Genomic DNA, 21,323 nt, shown 5'->3' on the forward strand with positions numbered 1-21,323 from the left:
AAAGCATAATCTTTTCAGTGAGAATCAATATGGATTCAGAGAAAAAAGATCTGCCTCTAAGGTAGTAATGGAACTTGGGGAAGATATTGCTTCTAAGTATAGATAAAAAAAAGAATTTACTCTCTGGATTTTCATTGACTTAAGAAAAGCCTTTGACACCATAAATCATAATAAATGAATGGAAAAATTAGAGAAATATGGTATAAGAGGTTTGGCATACGAATGGATAAAAAGTCTTCTGCTTTTTTTATATAGCAAATGACATTAATGCAAAAAGTCATTGTTTCATATAAGGAAAAGTACAGACATTTTAAGGTCCTGTTTGCCATTAAGATTACCATTCGTAATCTTGTTTTGTCAAAATACGGTTATGAGTTACTTTTTTAAAAAGGCATTTGAAGTTCATTACAATTCAGTACTAAAGAGAAATGTTTGTTGCATAGCACAGTACGGTAGTTTGCATTTAATTTTGAATTACATTTAATTTAGAAAAAAAGATGTTTATTCATATTTCACACATTGCTTAACACAGTTTTTTTTTCAAGTAACATTTTTTTACATAAAGCTCTCCATGTTAAAAAAAAAAAGTCCAAGCAGTTGATTCTTCCTCACAGCTGTTTTATTCGTTCAACATCTCACATTACAAATACTTCAAATGTATGCAGACAATTACAAACAAGGTTGGCAGCAAATGAATGACATTAGATCTTTGTTTTTACTTCACTTTTACAAACCAGCTATAAAAACTGATGTCTTTGTTGTAGTGTAAAATAATCAGGAAGAAAATACAAAAATTAGAACTTACGTATAAATGTGAAATTACTTAATAAAAGTCCAAATTATAAATGTGAAAATACTAAATAAAAATCCAAATTATATTAGGTAAAAAAAAGTTAATAAATATAACCTTCCCAGCATACAATTAAAATCTATTGAACATTTGCAATCAAGTAATACTAAGAGACATATCCAATATTCTTTTTCATTTGAAAATGCAGAGCACGAAACAGCAATTAGAAAAACTAGACACATCAACAAGTTAAACACATCACCCCAAAAATAGAACAAAAATCTGATCCAAATCATAGTCATACATTTCAATTGAAAATATAGCAAATGTAATACATTATCAACCTTGTTTTTACAATGTTTTCAATCACAGTTGCATGGTAGTAGCAAAATAAGTACGTAAGCACAAAACTAAATGTTTAAAAATAAAATTCATGTATAAATTAGCTTCTTTTTTTTTTTTTAAATATATATTTATATATTTATGTCTCGCAGACATCCGTATGAGGGAACAAAAAGAATGGAACAATAATGTGACTGCATGATTTATGGATTCAATGACTGACTGCGAAGACTTGTTTCCGGAGAGAAAAATAAGTATTGCACAAAATGGCTCACAGTTAACTTGCAACATTACATCACATTCAGGTTATGTCCCAAAGCATGCCACATCACAAAAGGGGTCAAGTGATCAAGTCTTCTCACCTATGTCCTACCGAGTGTCCTCTACATTACAAAAGTGTTGTCATAGTGTCGATTGCATAAACATGTCTGTTTTGTGTGAGGAAGGCAGACTCCGTCATGTAAAGAGAGAGGTGATCTCAAAGAGACAATGAAAAGAAAGGAGCACTAGTGCATTACATCATTAGGTCCTGCATTAACACTAGCCATGTAGTTTCTGTAGTAGATAATTATGCATGCCAAGAAGAAGTCCAACTTACAGGCAGTCCCAGAAAGAGGATCTAAATATTCAAACCCACTCAGGTGTCCGAAGGATGTTTACATGTTGACCAAAGCCAAAACATCTATTTTACTCATAATCGTATCAGCTACACCTAAGAGTGAAATACCAGAATATATGTGTATTTTCAAGACTATCAAAATCCTTTAGAAAGGTCTTGCCATGCCTTAGGATCCCATAATAATGCTAATCAGGGCAGAGGGGAATCTATGTACGATTGGCTAATGACAGCCTATTTTGAAGCTCCAGAATCACACCAATACACCAGACAATGTTCAGATTTACCAGCACTTAAATATATAAAAGCTAATTGAAAATTATATTAATATCATTCATTTTCTTTTTTTCTTAAATTAAGTTTACCATAATTGCAGATCTCTTAGTAACAAAGGTACAAAATTATTTTTCACCGAGTGAAAAAAATGAGGTATTGCAAAAGGAGTTCTCCCATCTGTGAAAAATGTGCCTAAAATGACTATTGAAAAAAATATTTAGAAAAGTAGTGCATAATAAATGTATATATGTCCATGACAAAATAATCAGCTATAAAACACTGTACAAAAATCAGCAGGCCATGTATAAAATAATATCTTTATCTCTGTGACAGCAAATTCTAGCTACAACCATATCCAACCACAACACTAGTGAGAGAAGCTCCAATCCAGGTAGAGCGTGCAGTGGTACACCATGAGGACAGCTCAGGGGAGAAGGGACTGTGCATTCCCGTAGTTTGTACTACATTAGCATGTTAGCTTCCAGTGCTAATATCCCTGACAATATAAAGCGAGCAAATACTACTGCCAATACCTGAGCCACGAGGGCTGGGCCTTAATGAGCTAAAAGTCCTGAAGACTACCGGTACTTCCTCCCCCGCTTGACGAGAGGACGCGCGCTGACGTCTGCTCTCGATGGTGCGTTTTAGGCCAATCTTTGGTTTGCCCTTTTCCCGTAACAAAGTGTCAACTTCGAAAACTGAGACTTCAAACAATTGCAAGCAGTTCAAACGCAGCTTTTGCCAGATGCGGGGGGAGACTGATGTGTGATGTTGGCCAGCTTCCAAACCAAGCAACTCGCCATCTAAAACAACATTCCTCCTCAATTCAAACCCAACTAAAACTTTGGTAAATGGTACTTGTTTTCAAATTCTGCACAAAAAGAAAAAAGAAAAGAAAGAAAACATACTCTCTTCAATCAATGCAGCTTCCATAGTAAGTATACTGATTTAGGTATTATGATGAACCTCAATTCAATTTTGTTACTCTTGACAACAAATGTAAGCAGCTTTGCCAGCTAACACCAACAAAATTACAGTCAAGTAAGAAAACATCGAAATCCAAAAAGAATGCATTCCTATGTTCATGCACACTTTAAGTCAAAACATAAATGGGATTTTACTCTCTTAGCAGTTACAATGTTTAGAGGGCCCAATTAAAAAAAAAAAAAACAATATAAATTAAGTATTTTTTTTAACTTAAAAGAAAAGTGCATTTCTATTTTTCATATCATAGGTCACCCCAAACCCATTTCCCTAGCTACCCTTATCTCTCAGACCCCCCATGCCCTCCCACCCCTATCCTAGGTTCTCTTGCTAGCTTTAGTTCCAGCGGAAGGAGATGTGCCGGGGTCGGTCGCCACCTTCCTTCACCAGGGGCTTGTGGAACTCGCGGCCAGCGCGGGAGTGGATGGCCGCCCAGCAGTATTCACAGTAGTACTGCAGACAGGTCACGTTGGCGCAAAAGAACGGCGCAAACTTCCCCCCGCAGCGCGTTCCTTGGCACTCGTCACACAGCTGGTCATCCAGCACGTATGGCTTCACTTCCACCTGGGGCAAACAAACAATTAGTATTGAATGTTGAAATGGAGGACCATGCATACTGTAGCAGAAATCATACACAGGACCACAGAAAGTCCATTTTAACGGTACAGTAAACGGTGACTGAGTCACATTTTTTCGCTGATGAAAGCGCAGATCCAACATTTTGCGGTTATGAATGGCACGTTGCAGAAGAATACGTCATGCGGCACCAGAAGGTAAGCTCAGTTACCATTGTATTGTTTTTCATTTGATTCTTTTATATTCAGGGCCTAAAATGTTTTTTCATACATGTATTGAATGTAGTTATGACTTCACTACTGTGTTGGCATCAGTTACAGGGGAAGGAACAGAACTCCATTGTACAACCAAACCTCCAAAACGGTTCAATGCTCCCTAGATCAGCGGTCCCCAATGACTGGGCTGTGGCCCGTTGCCATGGCAGGCAGTGCAGATGAAAGGGGGGAAAAAATTGTTGTCTCTGTCACATATTAAATAATAATATTAAACCCACAAGCTAGCAAAATGAGTAAAAACCATACCACGTACGAAGCCTACTCTGCACAATATGCAACCAGCGAATAAATATATGGAAAATGGGTGGGAAAACGCCCAACACAAATTAATAAAAAATAATTGGGAAAGAAATGTCTCCAAATATGCAAATCTGTGATTGTTAGTGAGTACTCAGGGCACAACTGTATAAGATATGCAACCTTGGATTAGTAACTTAATTGGTTCTCATCATCGGCACCCCCCCAATCCTAGCAACTCTTGAGGGCTCGCACACTTCAAGAACCAAGAAAGAAGCACAGAAAATTCTCCTGGGCCCCTCACACCCAGGCCACCACCTCTTCCAGCTGCTCCCCTCAGGTAGGCGCTAACGGACCATGCACACCAAAACCAGCAGATAGTCAAACAGCTTCTTCCCTCTTGCCATTAACTCCCTAAACAGTTGATTCAAACTCTAGTAATGGCACTACTATGTTTGCCAACTTTGCACACCCCGTGGAGCTCTATTATTATCATTACAACACTGATCATTGTAGCCTCAGTCCTGTACGTACTACTACAAAGTCCCCCAGCACTGACACTTTAAAGCACAAGGACATTCTGTATAATTGTACACACAAAGTTGCATTACATGTACTGCTACGGGACACTTAAGAAACAATGCAATGATTATCTGCATCATCTGCACAACTGTCGTAGTACTCCCAAGTATTGCACGTATTGCACCACTGATCACTGTATCTCTGCTCTTATAACTGTCCAAATTGTTGCACAGCTGTCATTGGGGTAGCATTATTGCACAGTGGTACCTCTACGTTAGGGAAAGATTTTCTATATCATGTCTTTGTTTATCGTAGTTGCCTGTTACTGTAATACGAGTGTGGCTCATACAAATAAAGATGTTTCTGATGATAATTGGAAGGAATTCTTATTCAGGTGTTGTCTTTTATCGAACAATGCGAATAAAAGCATAGCACAGAGCTTTCCGCTCATCCATGACAGCAGATCACAGATTTCGCATAAAATGCAAAATGTTGACCGATGCGTTTCAGCCAATTAGATAGGTGTAGGCTTAGATACGATAAGTCTTAAATAAATCACCAAATCAAACTGACTTACCCTTTTGTCAATCTCTCCATGCTGCAGTTGCACAAATCTGGCACTGATGGCTGCAATGTAGCTTTGCTGATTGGAGAAAGCCACGCGCCCTGCACCCTTCGGGTATTTCAGTTCAGGGTCTGTGTCAATACCAGCATAGCACACTCCGCCATAGAGACGGTCCATGATCATGGCCAGCTCCACTGGAAGGACAACAACACAAGTTAAGTTGGTGTGACAAGAGCAGTGTTCCGCATTTGGAGGCCACGACCTCAGTGTACCTGCACGTAGAGGGCGAGGAACACCTCCTACAAAGATGGTCTTCCGTGGGTCCAAAGGCTGAGAGCCATCCATCACAAAGTCACTATCATTTAGGTTCCAGGGTCTGATCTGGACCTGGAATGTGAAATAGAAAAACATTGCAGAAACACAGAAGGTTTAGACGGCGCACAGCTTCCTGCTTTTGCAATGTGGTTGTTTGTTCATCGGAGCGCAGTTTTTTACAACCCGCATGGAACCACAGAACAAAGAAGCAACAAGTTGTTTTTTTTTTCCCCTCGCACAGTACAAAGAGTTTAAGTTTCATGAGAAAATATCCCTGGCATTTGTTTTTTTATTGATTGATTGATTGATTTAGAGAATATTCTGTGTAAACACATTACAAGCGAAAAAAAAAAAAATCGATGGCACTTCACCGCAGTTTATTGAGCCAAGGCACATATGTTACATTTGAAAAATATCATGGAATACATTCTACCCAACCATTCGTCCATTATCTGTTCCACACATCCTCACAAGGGTCACGTGGGTGCTGGAGCCTATCACAGCTGTCTTTGGGCAGTAGGTCTAAACAATGGTTTGGGACCGAAATCAATGTCAAACGTATATTAAATATTTATAATCTCACCAATAATATTTGCACCACTGAGTACTGAGTTTCAAGATCTACACACTAATAGGTCTCAAAATTAGATATTTAATCAATTTAGCTTTGCTAAGGGACAATGATTTTATTGACAATCTGACATTTATGTACACAGAACACATACTTTAATATGTGTATATACATTTTCATATACACAATTACAAAAAATACAAAATTAAGAAAAAACTGCCCCCTCACAAAACCTCTCAATTTTCCATGCATTATTACAGTAATAGCTTTTATTCTTTTTAATGGTATAATGGCATTTTGTATTCCTGGGGCCAGAGCACCCCACATTGACGCCAACCTTTGGGAGCTGGCAAGCAAAGGGTCGAGACAGCAGCGCAGGGCAAACAACACTAGCTATTCAGGTAAAAAAACACACTATTTATTCTAGGATGAGGCAATCAGAGATCACAAAGAAGAACATAGCAAGCACTTGTGATCTTGCCAGAAAAATGGGTTGGCATCGAGTAATTGTCTCTGGTCCCTTGCCTGTGAGATTCAATGAGAGGTTTAGCAGATTATTCTCAATCGGTGGCAGGCTAGAATTTGTAGTGAGAAGGGACTGCAGTTTGTAGATAGTTGGCCTTCCTGCTGAGGCCGACCCGACACGCAGAAGATGGCCAGCCTTCAGTCTAAACAGGAAGGCGCCATCATTCTTGAGACAAACATAGGTTACAGTTTGAGCCTTCCATGACAGGTCACATGAGAGCAGGCCAGGTTAAAGGTGATTAGCGAGCCTGTTGGAACGAGTATGGAGTCTGTAAGGCTAGAGCGAACTAGCGCTATGCTAGACTCTGACAAAACACGTAGCTTTTTATGTAGATTAGAGCATTACAGTCCACATATTGTTGCATCACATCTCATCTCATAGTTTCTACTGAGGTAGTGTTACACCATGGGTTTAAGAATTCCTCCTTGGTCAGTCGTATCGATAACAAGGCTTTCTCTCAAAATAATAGCACTCTAGAGCCAACAAATAACTATCAAGAAGGAATCAGGGTCAGATCGGGCATCAACCTCCTGCCATAAAGTCTGTGCTAACCACCTGGCTCCTGTCTTCACTCAGCTCTTCAACAGATCCCTGGAGCTGCGCAAGGTCCCATCCTGTTTCAAACAGTCTACCATTTCCCCGTCCCCAATTAACCATCATTAGAACAGAATGACTACAGGCCTGTAGCTCTGACATCTGGGGTCATGAAGTCCTTCAAACACCTTGTGGTGGACCACTTAAAGAACATGACCGGACCCCTACTGGACCCCCTGCAGTTTGCCGAGCGGGCAAAAAGGTCAATGGATGATGCAGTCAACATGGGGCTGAACTACTTCCTCCGCGAGGATCATTTCATAGGGTTGGTATGACTGCACAATGGTACCTCTACATTAGGGAAAGATTTTCTATACTTCTGTCATTTCTTTGTTTATCGTAGTTGCCCGTTACTGTAAGACGAGTGTAGCTCACACTCCCGGAGACAAATTCCTTGTGTGTTTTACATACATGGCCAATAAAGATTATTCTGATTCAGATCAGATTACGACCACGCTTATAGTTGTTCGAGGTACAATACTGGACATAGGCAACGCAATCTTATTAATATTATGACTAGTAATCCTGTCAATGGGAATAATTCAGATAAACTGATTTTACTAAAACTTGGTCTGTAAAATATTAGCTCACTCTCCTCGAAAGCCCTGTTAATGACCTCATTAGAGACCAAAATCTAAACATGATTGGTCTGTGCGAGACCTGGTTAAAAGGGACACTTTACTGATGTTAACATTGACACATATATATATATAATAGGTTTGCATGTAAAAAGAGATCAGTACTAAAATGCTCCCACCGAAAAGGCTGTAGTGATTTAAGTTTTTTTTTTTTTTTTTTTTTATGTGATGAGATTTACAACAAATTGGCACGCCCCCTTTTGGAGCTCGTCTTGTTATCCTTTTCCGGTTTCAGTGTCTACATCACAGCAGGGAGGCAAGGTAATATTGCTCGCTTTGTCAGTTCTGTTGTCTAAACTTAGTACTCTTGTCCACTTCAACCTGTGAAAGTATAAAAGCATTCTGCACAACTGTTTGGATTTACTTTGATCAAGCGTGAGCTCATGTGATCTCTTCCACAAAATCCAAAATACAGCAATAACCTGGAGGTGGTCTTCTTGAACGGTGCGCATTGCGGGGCCGCTTTGGGAGTGCGGCCGCATTGGAACACTCCATTGAGTGTTATATGCAGAGCCCGGAAATGCTACGCTTCAAAGAATAAAACGGCGCATTGTAGTTACGTCGCCAACAGTAAAAAAATAGAATAAAATAAAAATTAAAAAAATCCTCATCCAAATAAATATGTCATGTCTACTCTTTCCCACTTCAGTCTCTGTAAATATCCGGAATGGTGCTTTATGCTCCGTGTCGTCACATTGATCAGCAAAGAAGCAGTGTGCCGCGTCCTAACAGCATAATCTATGTACTTCTAATCACTTCCACACTTCCTCATTCTCATATAAATGAGCCACAGAGAGGTTAATCCTTTTGATATGTTGAAGTGGACTAGTCATAGGTAGGGATGTCCACATGAATTTAGGTGCCAATTGATCGATTTTGGACATTATAAGCAATGAAAGTACTATGATTTCCAATGGAGAGTTTGTTATTGATGACTCAGAGCAAAACATTGTGAGAGCTGATAAAAAAAAATAAAAAAAATAAACTGAGCTAGTTAGTGAAAAATGGGCCATCTTGGGTTTTAAAACCTAATCAGTTTTTCACGCTAAATGAGACCTCGCCTCCAAAATTCATGAATTCACATGTTGTGTGCCCATACAAGAAAGGCGGGGGTGTTGCCCTTATTTCTGAATCTGATCTCAAATTTAGTCCTAATTGTAACGACGCCTTTAAAACATTTGAAGTTCTCCTTAGGCGAGCTGCAGCCTCGTTGCCGATTTATCTTGCAGTCCCTGGCTTGTACTTTAGTTTTTAGATGAATTTTCTGAATCTGTGTGACTTGGTAACTCATGCAGATAATATACTTATCATGGGTGACTAACATTCATGTCAACCTCCCAACGGAACGACTCACCGTGGAGATTCAGACAATAATTGATCATTTTGGTTTGACGCAGATAAGATGAAGCGACACATCAAAGTGGTAATACTCTAACCCGAGGATTAGCATCCTCAAATGGAATGGTATCACCACATCCTATCGCCATGTCTGACCATTACTTCATAATATTTTAAATCCAGGCTCATTGCCATCTTCCTGATCACAATCAAAGCTATATCCGCCGCAATATTAGTTCATCAACCACCACGGCGCTATCTGAACTATTGCCTCTGACAACCACTTTCTGATGATACCCAATTATATATGCCGCTGGAAATAAAACGGCGTAGTTGCTCTAATCTAGAAACGTGCCATGACGATATAAAACTATGGATGTCTTGACTCAGATTATTGGTCCTGCTCATCATCGGCATCTATTTACAATTACATGTAATTAACCACTTTAAAAAAACTTTTCCCCTTTTGGATATTTTTGCAACCCAATTTTATTTCTTTACTTTTAAGTGTTTTTTTTAAGTTTTGTGTTAAATGCTGTCAACGTACGTTTTAGTCATTTTTGTAAGCTACTTTAGTATTTCCTGGTTTGCTTTTGACAGTTGTTAAACAGTTGTATTGTAAAGGCTTGCAGGTCTCATATCTTTGCTTGTGTGAAGCACAATGAATTGCCTTGTGTATGAAAGGTCCTATATAAATAAAACTGCCTCGCCTAGCCTATTTAAGGATAACACTGACCCTTGATAAATGTGCTATTATCCCTAAATGATTCAATAAGAAAAATCTCAGTGTTATATTTGACGAAACTCTGTCTTTTCAAATGTACATTAAGAGGATTACTAGAACTTTTTTTTAATTAACTTTTATTAGAAATTTTATTATAATTTTATTATTTGTCAACTGTGAGCTTGTGAATCCCTTTCTGACGCTTAAGGCCTGTATAAATCAATTTTGCATGAGATTTTTAACTGGACGTTACATCTGCATCATTGCAACATTCATCTGCGATTCAAATTTCGAAAACCGAAACCAGTGACCGTCGACCACACATGAAAACTTGTTGCCAAACCAAACACACTGCACGATAGTTCAGTCACATCTGGCCATTTTGCTCCAGGTGCTAGGGGCCGCAAAACATACAAGAAATGACAGCTTTAAACATTTGGTGCACATTGATGTCCTTGAACAAGACACAAAAACACCAAACTGCACCTCGGGCATTTCAGTACTCTCCTGCTCCAGTGTGTGCCACTTACTGTGTGTGTTTGCTGTATCCACGCCTGTAATGGGTGAAATGTCATGTATGTGTATGTACATGACAAACATGGCTTCTTATCTATGTTGCTTCTATTTTTTGTTGCTGTTTTTGCACTTCAGTTTAAACATGTGTTTTCATTTGTGTTCTAATTTCCCGCTAATTTACATTACTCCATATGGAAAGCGCTTTGTTTCAGCTCCAGCAGTTGTCAAATGCGCTATATAAATAAAGTGGTATTGTATTGTATTGTAAAGAGCAAAGAAACACTCACAGGCTTGTCTTTGATGGTGGGGCTGGAGACACACAGGTACAGTTTGCCATCCTCTTGAATGCAGGCATCAATCAGAGCCTGAACGGAGCTCTCATCTTGAAAGAGCAGAAAGGCGTATCCTGGAAAGGTATAATGAAGAAGAGCAATGACCATCGCAGCACTGTTGCATCCAAAGTACAACAAACATGTAGCAACACTCACCTTTTGGGGGGAAATACGACTTGCTCTCTGCCTTGTGAGGCCAGTCAACAAACAAGTGACCAAAACGGCGAAAACTGGCAGTGATTTCATCTGCACACAAATGATCAAATGTTCAATCAGTGTTTATCAACACAAATGATATAATATTCAGTCAGTGTTTATACAGTGCCACGGGCATGCATCCACGCAGTTCCCAATTTAGGATGGGCAAAGAAATTAATTTGTTGATTTATTATCAGGGCAACACGGTGATGGCTTTCCTGTGGGGAGTTTGCATGTTCACGTTGTGCCTGCGGTGGGTATTTTCCAGGTACTCCGGTTTCTTCTCACATTCCATAACATGCATGGTAAGTTGTTTGGCCGCTTTAAATTGTCCCAAGGTGTGGTTGTGAGAGCGAGTGGTTGTTCGTCATTGTGCGCCCTGTGATTGGCAGGACCCCACCTACTGCCCAAAGACTGCTGGAGTAGGCTAGAGCACACCCTTTACATTACTCTTGCAACCCCCAGTTGCTCCTGATGGTTTGTCATCAGTAGGTAAATGATAATGGTGTGAAGTGGTTTGAGTAACAAAAGGTAGAAAGGCGCAAGTTACAGTCCATTTACTGGTCCAAACTTGTAATTTATCAAGACATGCCTGGTGAAAGACATGCAATAGCAAATTTATAATAATGGAGCTTCCTGAAACTGCCTTGAACATTTAAAAGAGCAAATCAGCCTCCGCCTGCAGCATGGTACCACCCCAGCTGATCCAACAATCCTAGCGGCTGCATATGCTGCAGCCACTAGATAGCTGCAGTACAGATTGTGTCACACCCGAGAAAGACGAGCCGCTCTGAAAAAAAAACTCCACAGGAAAGAACCCCCCTCCCTTGCATATGTGCAATAACCGCTCAGATGCTAAAATCTGGCGGTGATAGCATCGTTGACTACCTCAGCTATTATTATTCAATCATGCGTGGGAGACACAAAGGTTGAACCCATCTGGAAGCAAAATGGTGACAGGCTGGTCTGCAGTAATCACAGAGGCATGACTTTACTTTCTATCCATGGTAGAATCTTCACCAGGATTTTGCTCACTTATGCTATCCCAGCCATCAGAGGGAGTACCTGTCCCCAGCAACCTGGCATCATGCCAAAGCACTCCAAGACACACCACATCTCTGCCATCTGTTGAGTAATCGTGAAGACTTTTAAATCGGGTTCAAAGATCTGAAAGTGAAAAAGGGAGTATCCTACAAGCGTTTGGAGCACCATCCAAGATCGTTGCCCAGCTGAAGCTGCTTTCCAGCAACTCTGTAAGTATTGATGGAAGAGATGCAATGAGCACCTATCGGTGAAGAAGCAGAGAAGCTCAGCCTCCAGGAGAACTGGACCAAAATTAAGGTCATGTATGTCGGTCTTGGGACGGATCGAACGACTCTGCAGTTTGGCAACGACATTGTAGAAGCGTCAAGAGCTCTGTCTGTCTGTGGTCCAGAGTGACGGACAATGGAGACCTAAAATTTGAGAATATTCACAAAAGAGCCCCGGCAGCATCAGCTCCACAGTCTCTCTGAAGACCACTCTGGCAGCACCAGACCAGCTCACGTAAGACGGAGCTCCGAATTTACTACTCTGCCATACCTTTTATGCTCTATGGCTTGGAATCATGGCCTTTAAAGAGAACTAGCAGCCAAAATAGAGTGCTTTGACATCAGAGCTCAAAAAAACTATCGAAAACATAAGGTAGCCCTGTTCGGTCATGTCTTTGACATCAGAGCTCAAAAAAACTATCGAAAACATAAGGTAGCCCTGTTCGGTCATGTCCTCCACCTTCCTTTTGACAACTCAAAGACAGCCTTTTTCCAGTTTGACCTGATGGTTGCAGACTGGAAATGATCATGAAGCAAGCTCCACACCGATAGCTCGACGTCATTGTGGGAAACCAACAACATGGAGTTGCGATTGGAGAATGCAGAACAGCTGGCACAAGACGGCCAGAGGATCAGGACACCTCTCCCTTCGTAGCAGAATTTTGATTTGACTGATTTTATTATCTTTTGTTGTCAAAATAAAAAGTTTGACTAAAATATTTTCTTCTCCTTTGCAAAGCCTGAGGGCTTGACTATGAAGAATAATTACAATCCCGTAATTTTGTAACAACAATGATCCAGTCCAAAAAATAATTTTCTCGTGTGAAAATGAGAAATAAATACTAGCGGACGCATGCTCCCAGGCTGTCAAAGCTGTACTCTCTCAGTCATGGTAGACTGGACGGCAGCAAAAAAAATTGTTGCAGGGATCATTCAAAACGAAGCATTCAGTTCTATTTATCAATGTTTTTGTGCCAGTAATTGTCTTGTTTGTTGTTATCATTGATTTAATTCTTCTTGTCTACGAGTTGATTCTAATGGAGTTTCAGTAAATCTGTCTCACATTTCCCGCCAATTCCTTACCAGCATCCCAGTCATCAAAAGTGTTGGGATGCCCAAATTTACGGCAATTTCTGTGCTCAGAGTACTTAAGGGTCACTGAACAGAAAATTTTACGGTCAGGTTGCTATAGTTGCTTGTGCAATCTAACAGAAGGGTGTTGCGCACCAATTTGGTACAACGTAGTGACTTTTTGACAGGAACTACTTGAGTTGTTCAAAGGATGTACTGCTAACATCCTGCTAAGGGCAGCAATAAAAGATTTCATGACAGAAAAGAAGAAAACCATGAAAACCTGATTACTTTTTTGTCAGACAATAATGTAATTAGATGTAATGTCTACTGAGCCTGCTTATCACCTGTTTTTTTTAAATACTCATATTTTGAGTTTTATTTTTTTAATTGATCAGTAATGGAAATATGAATATTGTCCATATTTTCCCAGACCTGGATATGGCAAAGTAATTTCTTGTGGCAGAAACCCTAACACTACATAATGCCTTTTTGATGGTTGCAGTACCTTCGTCTATGTCTGGGGGCAGCCCTCCAACAAACACTTTGCGAGAATAGCGCTCTATGCGCTCCCCGTTCAGGTGGGGGAAACAGTGCGCCGAGCCAAGTCCACCAAGCCCCTGGTCAGTGGTCTCATCTTCTCCAAAAGAGCGCTCATCTTCCATTGGGAACAGAGAGGAATGACCTAGCAAGAGAAGTACAAACTTATTCAAATGGTGAAGAAAGCTGGAATATGATGGTAGATTTAAAAGCAAACATAGGGCTGCAATGCTGACAACATCCAAGAGACAACATCAAATCAAAAGCCACTATCCCACTGAGCAGCGAACATTGGCGAGTGTTTGCAAAGATAGTCAACGTTGCATTCTCATTACGTTTCGTTCAGCAAGCGTCTGGTGAACGTTCAGTGCACGATTTGCAAATATTTGCAACCTTGACCGAACTATTACATGAAGGCGCATTTTGCTACGTTGGTGCCAACAATTGCAAAGGTTCACCATTAAGTGGGATAATGGCTTGAGTTAGTGGTTTATAACCGAACTTTTTTTTTTCCCCATTTTCTTTTTTTACAAGTACATTACAATATTTACCTCGTCTTCTGCCATAGCTTCTCGCTTGCATGTAAAACACAACAAAGACTTTACATAGATCTGGCGTTAAACACAAACCACCTCAAATGAAAAATGGTGGTCATTAACTACAAAAATGCATTAATGTACCAAATGCATCAACGTTTCTAACTTAATTCTAAGGGATCTCTTCTACTGCACTGTGTCAGATCTCAATTTCAATTATGCCATGGTCCTTTGTATGCAAGAAATTTACATACCATTCATAGGCAGAGGCCCGTCTCCACCCTGGTGAGAGAAGCTGAAGCGTCCTACAGTGAATGACAAAACAGGAAAGGCTTCAAACCATATTACAAACTGGAATTACCTCATTTCCGTCAAGGATTATTTGCAGCTCAGTAGGGTACAATTTGTCCCTACAAGAAATTCAGTTGACAAATTAAATTGTGCCTCATTTAAAAAAAAAAAAACATTTTCACATCAGCAAACGAACATAAAAAATGCACGACACGACACTACCACTGAACATGAGTGGTGTTCAACATTTATTATGGTTCTAGTCATCCTGTTATCCAAGTAATATGCCTAATTACTTACAAAATTACTTTAGAAAACATGGAGTATTCAACGTGCCAAAACAAGACAGTAAGTCTGCAACAATTAAAAAACGATTTTCCTTTTGGATTGCTTGCGTAACATGATTATTACATATGTCAGTCACTCTATGCTGTCACTGTTGTGTGCCTTGTTTGAGTGCGCCATTCCTGGTCTGCAGCAGTGTGTCTGCCTTGGTCTCTCAGTGGCATGCGGTTCATGCAAGCAGATAACTTCATCGAATAAATGAGCAGAAGAAGAAAGTCTGATGCAAAAGCATTAATATAACTTGTTTTTCTGACCATAGGAAGAACATGCCTTTGAGTTGTCTATTATCTTTCTGTGTGTGTTGCTGCAATATTGGTGTGGGAATATCCATTACTTGGAGGAATATAAGAACCAGCGCTAGTTCTGTATGCCCGTCAGGGTTTTTTTTTTTGCATTGTGCGGTAGCATTGTGATGGCGATGTTTGAAAAACAAAGCGCATGTTGTATTATTGTTAACTCAGTGCACACCTTTGTGTTTGTCCAAATACATTGTGACGACAGGTAAGCACTATGGGAAGGGGTCCACAGTTATTCCCCGATCCAGTGTTTTATCGTATCCCTAAAATCTAAGGGTTCTCATGATTTGTAATGGAAAATCAGTGGAACTTTAGTCGACATAATTAATAATAATACGATGCAGACAATTTTCATCAGTGGGAAAAATCGAATTAACATGCCCCATTCACCATAACTTACAGTGACCAGTGGCAATAACAATAAATAAAAAAATATTACCTAGGACCTTCTATCCTTCCAAGTCAACATCTCATCAATCTTCCAAAACGCACAATTGATCAACAGTTCATATGCCCTGTGAGAGGTGAAATATTAGCATGAAAAAAAAGACAATTGACATTTTGTCAATCGTTGGGCCATCACAGGCAGCCAAAAGAAGTTAAGTGTATTTGGGCATAGATTCTTTAAATAAAGTTTTAGTTTAATCTACAACCTTCTCCCTTCTAAGCTCTTTGGTCATTTGAGGACAGTGGTGGACAAGTCTCTCCATCATAGCGACAAAATCTCCTTTTTTTATTTTTACAAGATGTTTTACTTGTGTGCAACATTAGAAAACACCATGACAAATACGGGGTAATATAGCAGCGCTCCACTCGCCTCAATGCTCATTCTGCAGTGTTAGACGTTTTTTGTCGTGGGATTATACAGGCCATCATATTCTTTCTTTAGCCCAGCCTAACTCCCCAGTCTGCCTAGGTTTTTTATGTTAATCTGTAACAGCATTTCTAATTTACTTTAAACTATTATGTATCGTTATAATTTGACGTGTGACTCAAGTGTTTTTTTTTTTGTTGTTTTTTAAGTAAACCATGTTCTGCCGCAAATAGTGAAAATCTGTGAGTAACTGAAGCCCTCCCCTTCAAAAAAAAGGTTCAAAATTATCTATGGATGTCACAGGATGGAGGCAAAAGACCACTTCTGTCATGATTAAACCTTAAACTCACTTATATATAGCTCGTCACTATCATGACACCACAGGATGGATGGAAAGCACTACATGAAGCTCTTCAACTTAAATCAACATGGTCATTTGCACCAAGATATTGGCAAAGCAAAACCAATCACGTGCCTAAGCACAAAAACAGCAAAAACTTGCTAATGCCAAACCGTGACCATGCAGGTGTTCACGCAAATATATTTTTTTTATACGCACTATACAAAATAAACAGTAAAATACAATCAAAATTTTCTCTGCTGTATATACAATGTAAACTGCTTACTATGCGAAGACACCCAATAACTTCTGTCATATAAAGATTTATTTATTCATAGCCAACGGAAACAGACCTCATCCTCGCTATTGTTACTGTGGGAACTAACCTTTCAAGGAATCCTGTTCAGCCCTCATAATGTCGATCAGGGAGTTCTCCAGAGAGTGCATGTTGAAACCATCAAAGGAGCGGGTTCTCTCCTGCTAAAAGAGAGGAAGTAAACAATTAGCCGGCTCACAGCTCTCCCATCACCATCTGAGGCAACGGCAGCCCTGACACAGTTAGCCATGATGATAGAGAGGATCCCCACATACACTGCAATGACAGCACACAAACGCATAGAAACAACTAAGAAGCAAGGCGACTAGAGCGAGCTAATGTACCATTGACTATGCGTGGGGAAAAAAGTATGACACTAAACAAAATGTTAGCATTTGAAAAAAAAATACTGAAAACATGAGCTTAATGCTGACGATTCATCTCTGAAGCTTTTAAAGCACACAAAGCTTCAGTGTAAGTACATATAGCACAAGACTTGTGAAATGAGGTCAGTAACAAGCCAGGGGATAAGAACAATTCTCTCCAGCTAAATGCTGTACATAAGACTGTCACATAGCCTGTTTTGCTCAACGGCTCATTTGTTACATTTGGCGCAGATGAGCGCAGTCAATAGCATTAGCATTATCGGGTCCATGGAGGATTATCACTAATGACTTACATCCCAGTACAAGAGTTGACCAATTCATCATAAGAAGCAAAGCCAAATGAATGGAAACATTTTAATATCCTTACCTGGAATGGGTAGACACTATCACTGCGGCTCACAGCGTCCTCCACCCAGCCCTTGTGATTAAAGCCAGAGCTATTACGGGGAAACTTCTGTGAAGGAACCTGAAGATCAGTTAGCGTTTCATCTACAAGTCAATAGTATTTTATATTAACAGTAGCAAACTAGCATTAAAATACAGCAGAATCTTTTTTTTTTTTTTTTTAAATCAAGGACATGCTTGCATAAATACTAGTCAGCCAAGAGAAGAGTAGCTAATGACTCAATAAAATAACCAACAGTACCTACAAAAAAATTAAATATTTTTACTGAATGCAAAACATGCTTTTCTCTATGAAAAACAACAAACCTATACACATTTTCACAGCTACAAACAAAATGTTTCATGCACAGAAGACAATGAAAATACATTTACATAAAATTAAAACTGTGCTATAGATCACAAAGATAAGAATTGACCCCTTTTCACAGTCCTCTTTGCATGCGAGGTAATTTTAAATTGGGACATAATTTTCCATTTTGACATAACACGCACAGTTCCACACTCGTCATCTGTATAGATGAACAAATATTGTCGCCACCAGGGCTGCATTGTGCCATCTTTCCTAACCGCATAATATTTACATCTGACATCATCGTCTTTTGCATCCTCTTCATCGTAGTCTTCGGTTGCCGTCTTCAAAAGACTTTTAATGCTCTCAGATGCCAATTAACATTGGGACAATTATAATTTGAAATACAATAACTTTCTGGAAGGTGTCATACATTCTTAATAAATCATTTGATTCTTAACGTTTAGCAATTTTACACAGTATTCAGTACACAGACATGCTCTTTCACTACCTGCAGAAAGATGTCCAACTTAATAATTGCAGCAACTCTAATAAAATGCCACTAGGTGACAGTGGCCTACTGCTCTGCTACCTTTGTTTCCCCTCAGTGATGTGACTTGACAAGTGTCGACATCGGTGATTAGTAGTCCTTGAGCGCAGTTGTATTATAGCATTTTAATTGTTATTTTTAAATAGTCAAACCTGAACAATTGATAAATGTTTGATGGCAACAGTTTGAGAGTGAAATTAATTAATTCTATCTCCATTTAATACCATGGACAAAATTCAACACAACTTTGGAGTTTGAGCATTATGATGACTCAGACATTTGCATCTACCTGACTGTTAGGGAAGGACTTCTTCAGCGGAGAGATGGAGTTAAGGCCAGTCATTCCTCCACCTACACCACGGCGGTACTCTCGAACCCCATGTGTGCCACCCCAGCCTCCATAGCCGCCAGGGCTCCAGGTGGTTGATGTGGGTGTGGAGGGGCTCTGGTAGCTTCCCCAGGGTGAAGGGTGTTTGCTCTGTGCAGGAGTGAGGTGGGTCATCTGGGGGAAGCCTCCGGTCCGATGAGCATGCGGAGGGAAGGAGGGCTGTGGAGGGTGAGGGCTTGCTGGGGAGCGCCGGTGCTGCGGAGGAACACCCTGGCCGTGAGGGTGATAAGGCTGGGGGTGAGGTGTAGGAGGATGGTGCTGGGAGACTGATCCGATCTGCGCAGAGAAATTACCACCAGCACCAAAGCTAGGCCCGGCATGGTGGGAGAAGCTTTGGAACAGCAAGGGGGGTGCACTGCCATTAGAGCCAGCAGGACCGAAGAAGCCTCCAACCTCATCACCTACCACTGGAGACTGGGTAGAAGGAACAGCAGGGGACCAGTTGTTGAAGCTCGTTAGTGAGGAGGTGGGGGACTGTGCGCACCCTGTACCCATTCCCAGGGTGTCCTGGTAGTCAAACCCACTCAGCACTGGTGACTCCATCCTTAGCTTCTCTTTTCCACCACTGCTCTCCAGAGAACCTTTCTCCATCAGGTTATCTTCAGGAAGAGCTCCCTCCAGCTCTCCTAAGGAAGCATCAGCCTCCTGCTGGCCTGGAGAGAGGGCCTGAGGCTGGGGCTGGACCTGAGACTTTTCCTGCATTTCCTGGAGGTCTAAAGCCTTGAACTTGTCAGACTCCAGAATCTCATCTTGCATGTTACTGTGTTGGGCTACTGTGGGGAACAGCCAAGCACTGCCCCCATTGGTGGAGCAGGTGTTGTTTACGAAGGAGTGGGGGCTCGGTGGGTTGGAGGGGTGGTGAGGATGCTGGGGTTGGAGGTGAGGAGGGATCCTTACAGGGAAAGCAGATTTGTTAGTACTGCTGTTCTTCACCAGAACTCCGAACCCGTAGTCCCCCATTTAGGACACCCAGTAAATATTCAGTAGGTTTTGGCTTTCACCGACTTTTTTTTTTCAATCCTGAAAAACATAGGAACACATGGATTAAAAAGGATGACACATCTCACTTCAAAGTACATCTTGAATGAGTGTAGTTAGTAAAATAAATAAATAAAACACATCTACAAATGACAGTGGATTATTTGCATTGCATCGTGTCAGTTTTAGAATGTCACCACGGAAATGAAACAAGTGTCTCGCCAGGATAATAATGGAGAACAACAGAACCACATTAGGTAGCAGCTAAACGGCCGGTTAGACGCCTACAAAGGTCGTTGCGCAGCTAGCAGCAAAGCTAACATCGACTCCACCACCTTGCATGTGTCCTTTTCATCATGCACACGCACCAGGCTATTTTAAAGCACCCCAGTGTATTTGTGACGGATCCGGCAGGCGCCGAGGTGGGCAACAGCTCGGACACCTACCGAGAAATCTTCCTTTCTAAGCAATGACCTCCTCACACGTAGCCATTTAAATACAGGAAAATGCTGATGACGTCTATCGTCGGTTCTCAGTGTAGGGTTGTTCCCTTCCCGGAGCCGCTATGCTAGCATAAGGGACGTTGGGAGGCTAGCATATTTCCAGAGCAGCTGCTGAGCACTAAAGCACTTTCTGCGACTGACGATGTCAAATAAAACGAACGATCGTACGCGACAACAAATCCGACGAGAGATCGGTAGAAATTTCCAGGGGATGACAAGTTGCAAATGGAGCTTGGCTCTTTCAACGACCTCGTCTATTTCGTGCCCTGTATGTTCAATGTCACAGAGCAAAGCCATCAAAATTTCACCTCGAAACAACGAATCGCAACCGCGCTGGCTGCTCTGAGGCAAAGAGAGTGGTTGTCAATCGCTAGCAACTCGGTCGTAACTACCTTCAATTCGGCGTCATGACCTTATCGTTTTGATGTTGCCATATTTCAGCGTTTTTCCTTTTTCTGCATTTCCCAGACGGCCGGTGTAAATGGTTTCTCCTTTCATCGAGATGACAGCTGAGCCAGTCGGTGGACACTTCCTACTGCAAGCCCCGCCTGGAATAGTGCCATTGAGCCAATGAGCGTCAGGATTTCCATCATCGTCCCGCCCAGTCACGCCTCCGTCTCCCATTTGATAGGATAATTATTGTGTAGCCGCGCCTTTACCACGCCCTCAGTCAGCGAATGGCACATGTTCTCCTCCCAAATAAGGATGCATTGAAATCAATGGGAGGAGTTGTTGAGGAACACGTTAATAATCAGGATGTAAATATCCTTTGCTTTATTAAAATTATTTTTGTAATTTGGCCATTTAAATGTTTAAACGAGTAAATCAGGCTGCATTTTTTCCAGTCATTTATTAAAACATGCACAATTTGATTAAACAACCGCACCCAGCAGCAGCTGTGTGCTGAAACACGTCACAGGAGCAAATTCACGACCCTTCCGAATTCACACCAGAACTGTTTTATTGTTACCATTATTAATCTAATTATTACAATATTTGTATCTCTTCTACAAGTCGAAAAGCACATTGG

The 21,323-nt window shown here is 40.7% G+C and overlaps 1 protein-coding gene and 1 pseudogene across 6 annotated transcripts; one reads left to right on the forward strand and one right to left on the reverse strand.

The window, feature by feature from the left end:
• Window positions 1–601: 601 nt before the first annotated feature.
• On the reverse strand, window positions 602–20,822 carry LOC148337829 (cytoplasmic polyadenylation element-binding protein 4-like). 6 transcript variants are annotated; one of them, XM_088294193.1, is made up of 12 exons: window positions 20,686–20,822; window positions 18,714–19,832; window positions 17,548–17,634; window positions 16,865–16,955; window positions 14,647–14,697; window positions 14,408–14,431; window positions 13,825–14,001; window positions 10,894–10,983; window positions 10,693–10,811; window positions 5,456–5,570; window positions 5,196–5,377; window positions 602–3,572 (listed from the first exon to the last, which is right to left on the reverse strand). In XM_088294193.1, the coding sequence occupies exons 2-12, from the start codon at window positions 19,770–19,772 to the stop codon at window positions 3,345–3,347; spliced, it is 2,223 nt and encodes a 740-aa protein (XP_088150319.1). In that variant the 5' UTR covers window positions 19,773–19,832; window positions 20,686–20,822; the 3' UTR covers window positions 602–3,344. The 6 variants fall into 6 exon arrangements, with proteins under 6 accessions (XP_088150319.1, XP_088150318.1, XP_088150317.1 ...); XM_088294192.1 differs by having other exon boundaries at window positions 16,865–16,958; XM_088294191.1 differs by having other exon boundaries at window positions 17,548–17,646.
• On the forward strand, window positions 7,300–9,428 carry LOC148337830 (uncharacterized; annotated as a pseudogene).
• Window positions 20,823–21,323: the final 501 nt, after the last annotated feature.

The sequence above is a fragment of the Idiotropiscis lumnitzeri genome, chromosome 4, assembly GCF_059441095.1.
Source record: "Idiotropiscis lumnitzeri isolate Australia: NSW breed Sydney's pygmy pipehorse chromosome 4, RoL_Ilum_1.0, whole genome shotgun sequence".
NCBI classification, from domain to species: domain Eukaryota; kingdom Metazoa; phylum Chordata; class Actinopteri; order Syngnathiformes; family Syngnathidae; genus Idiotropiscis; species Idiotropiscis lumnitzeri.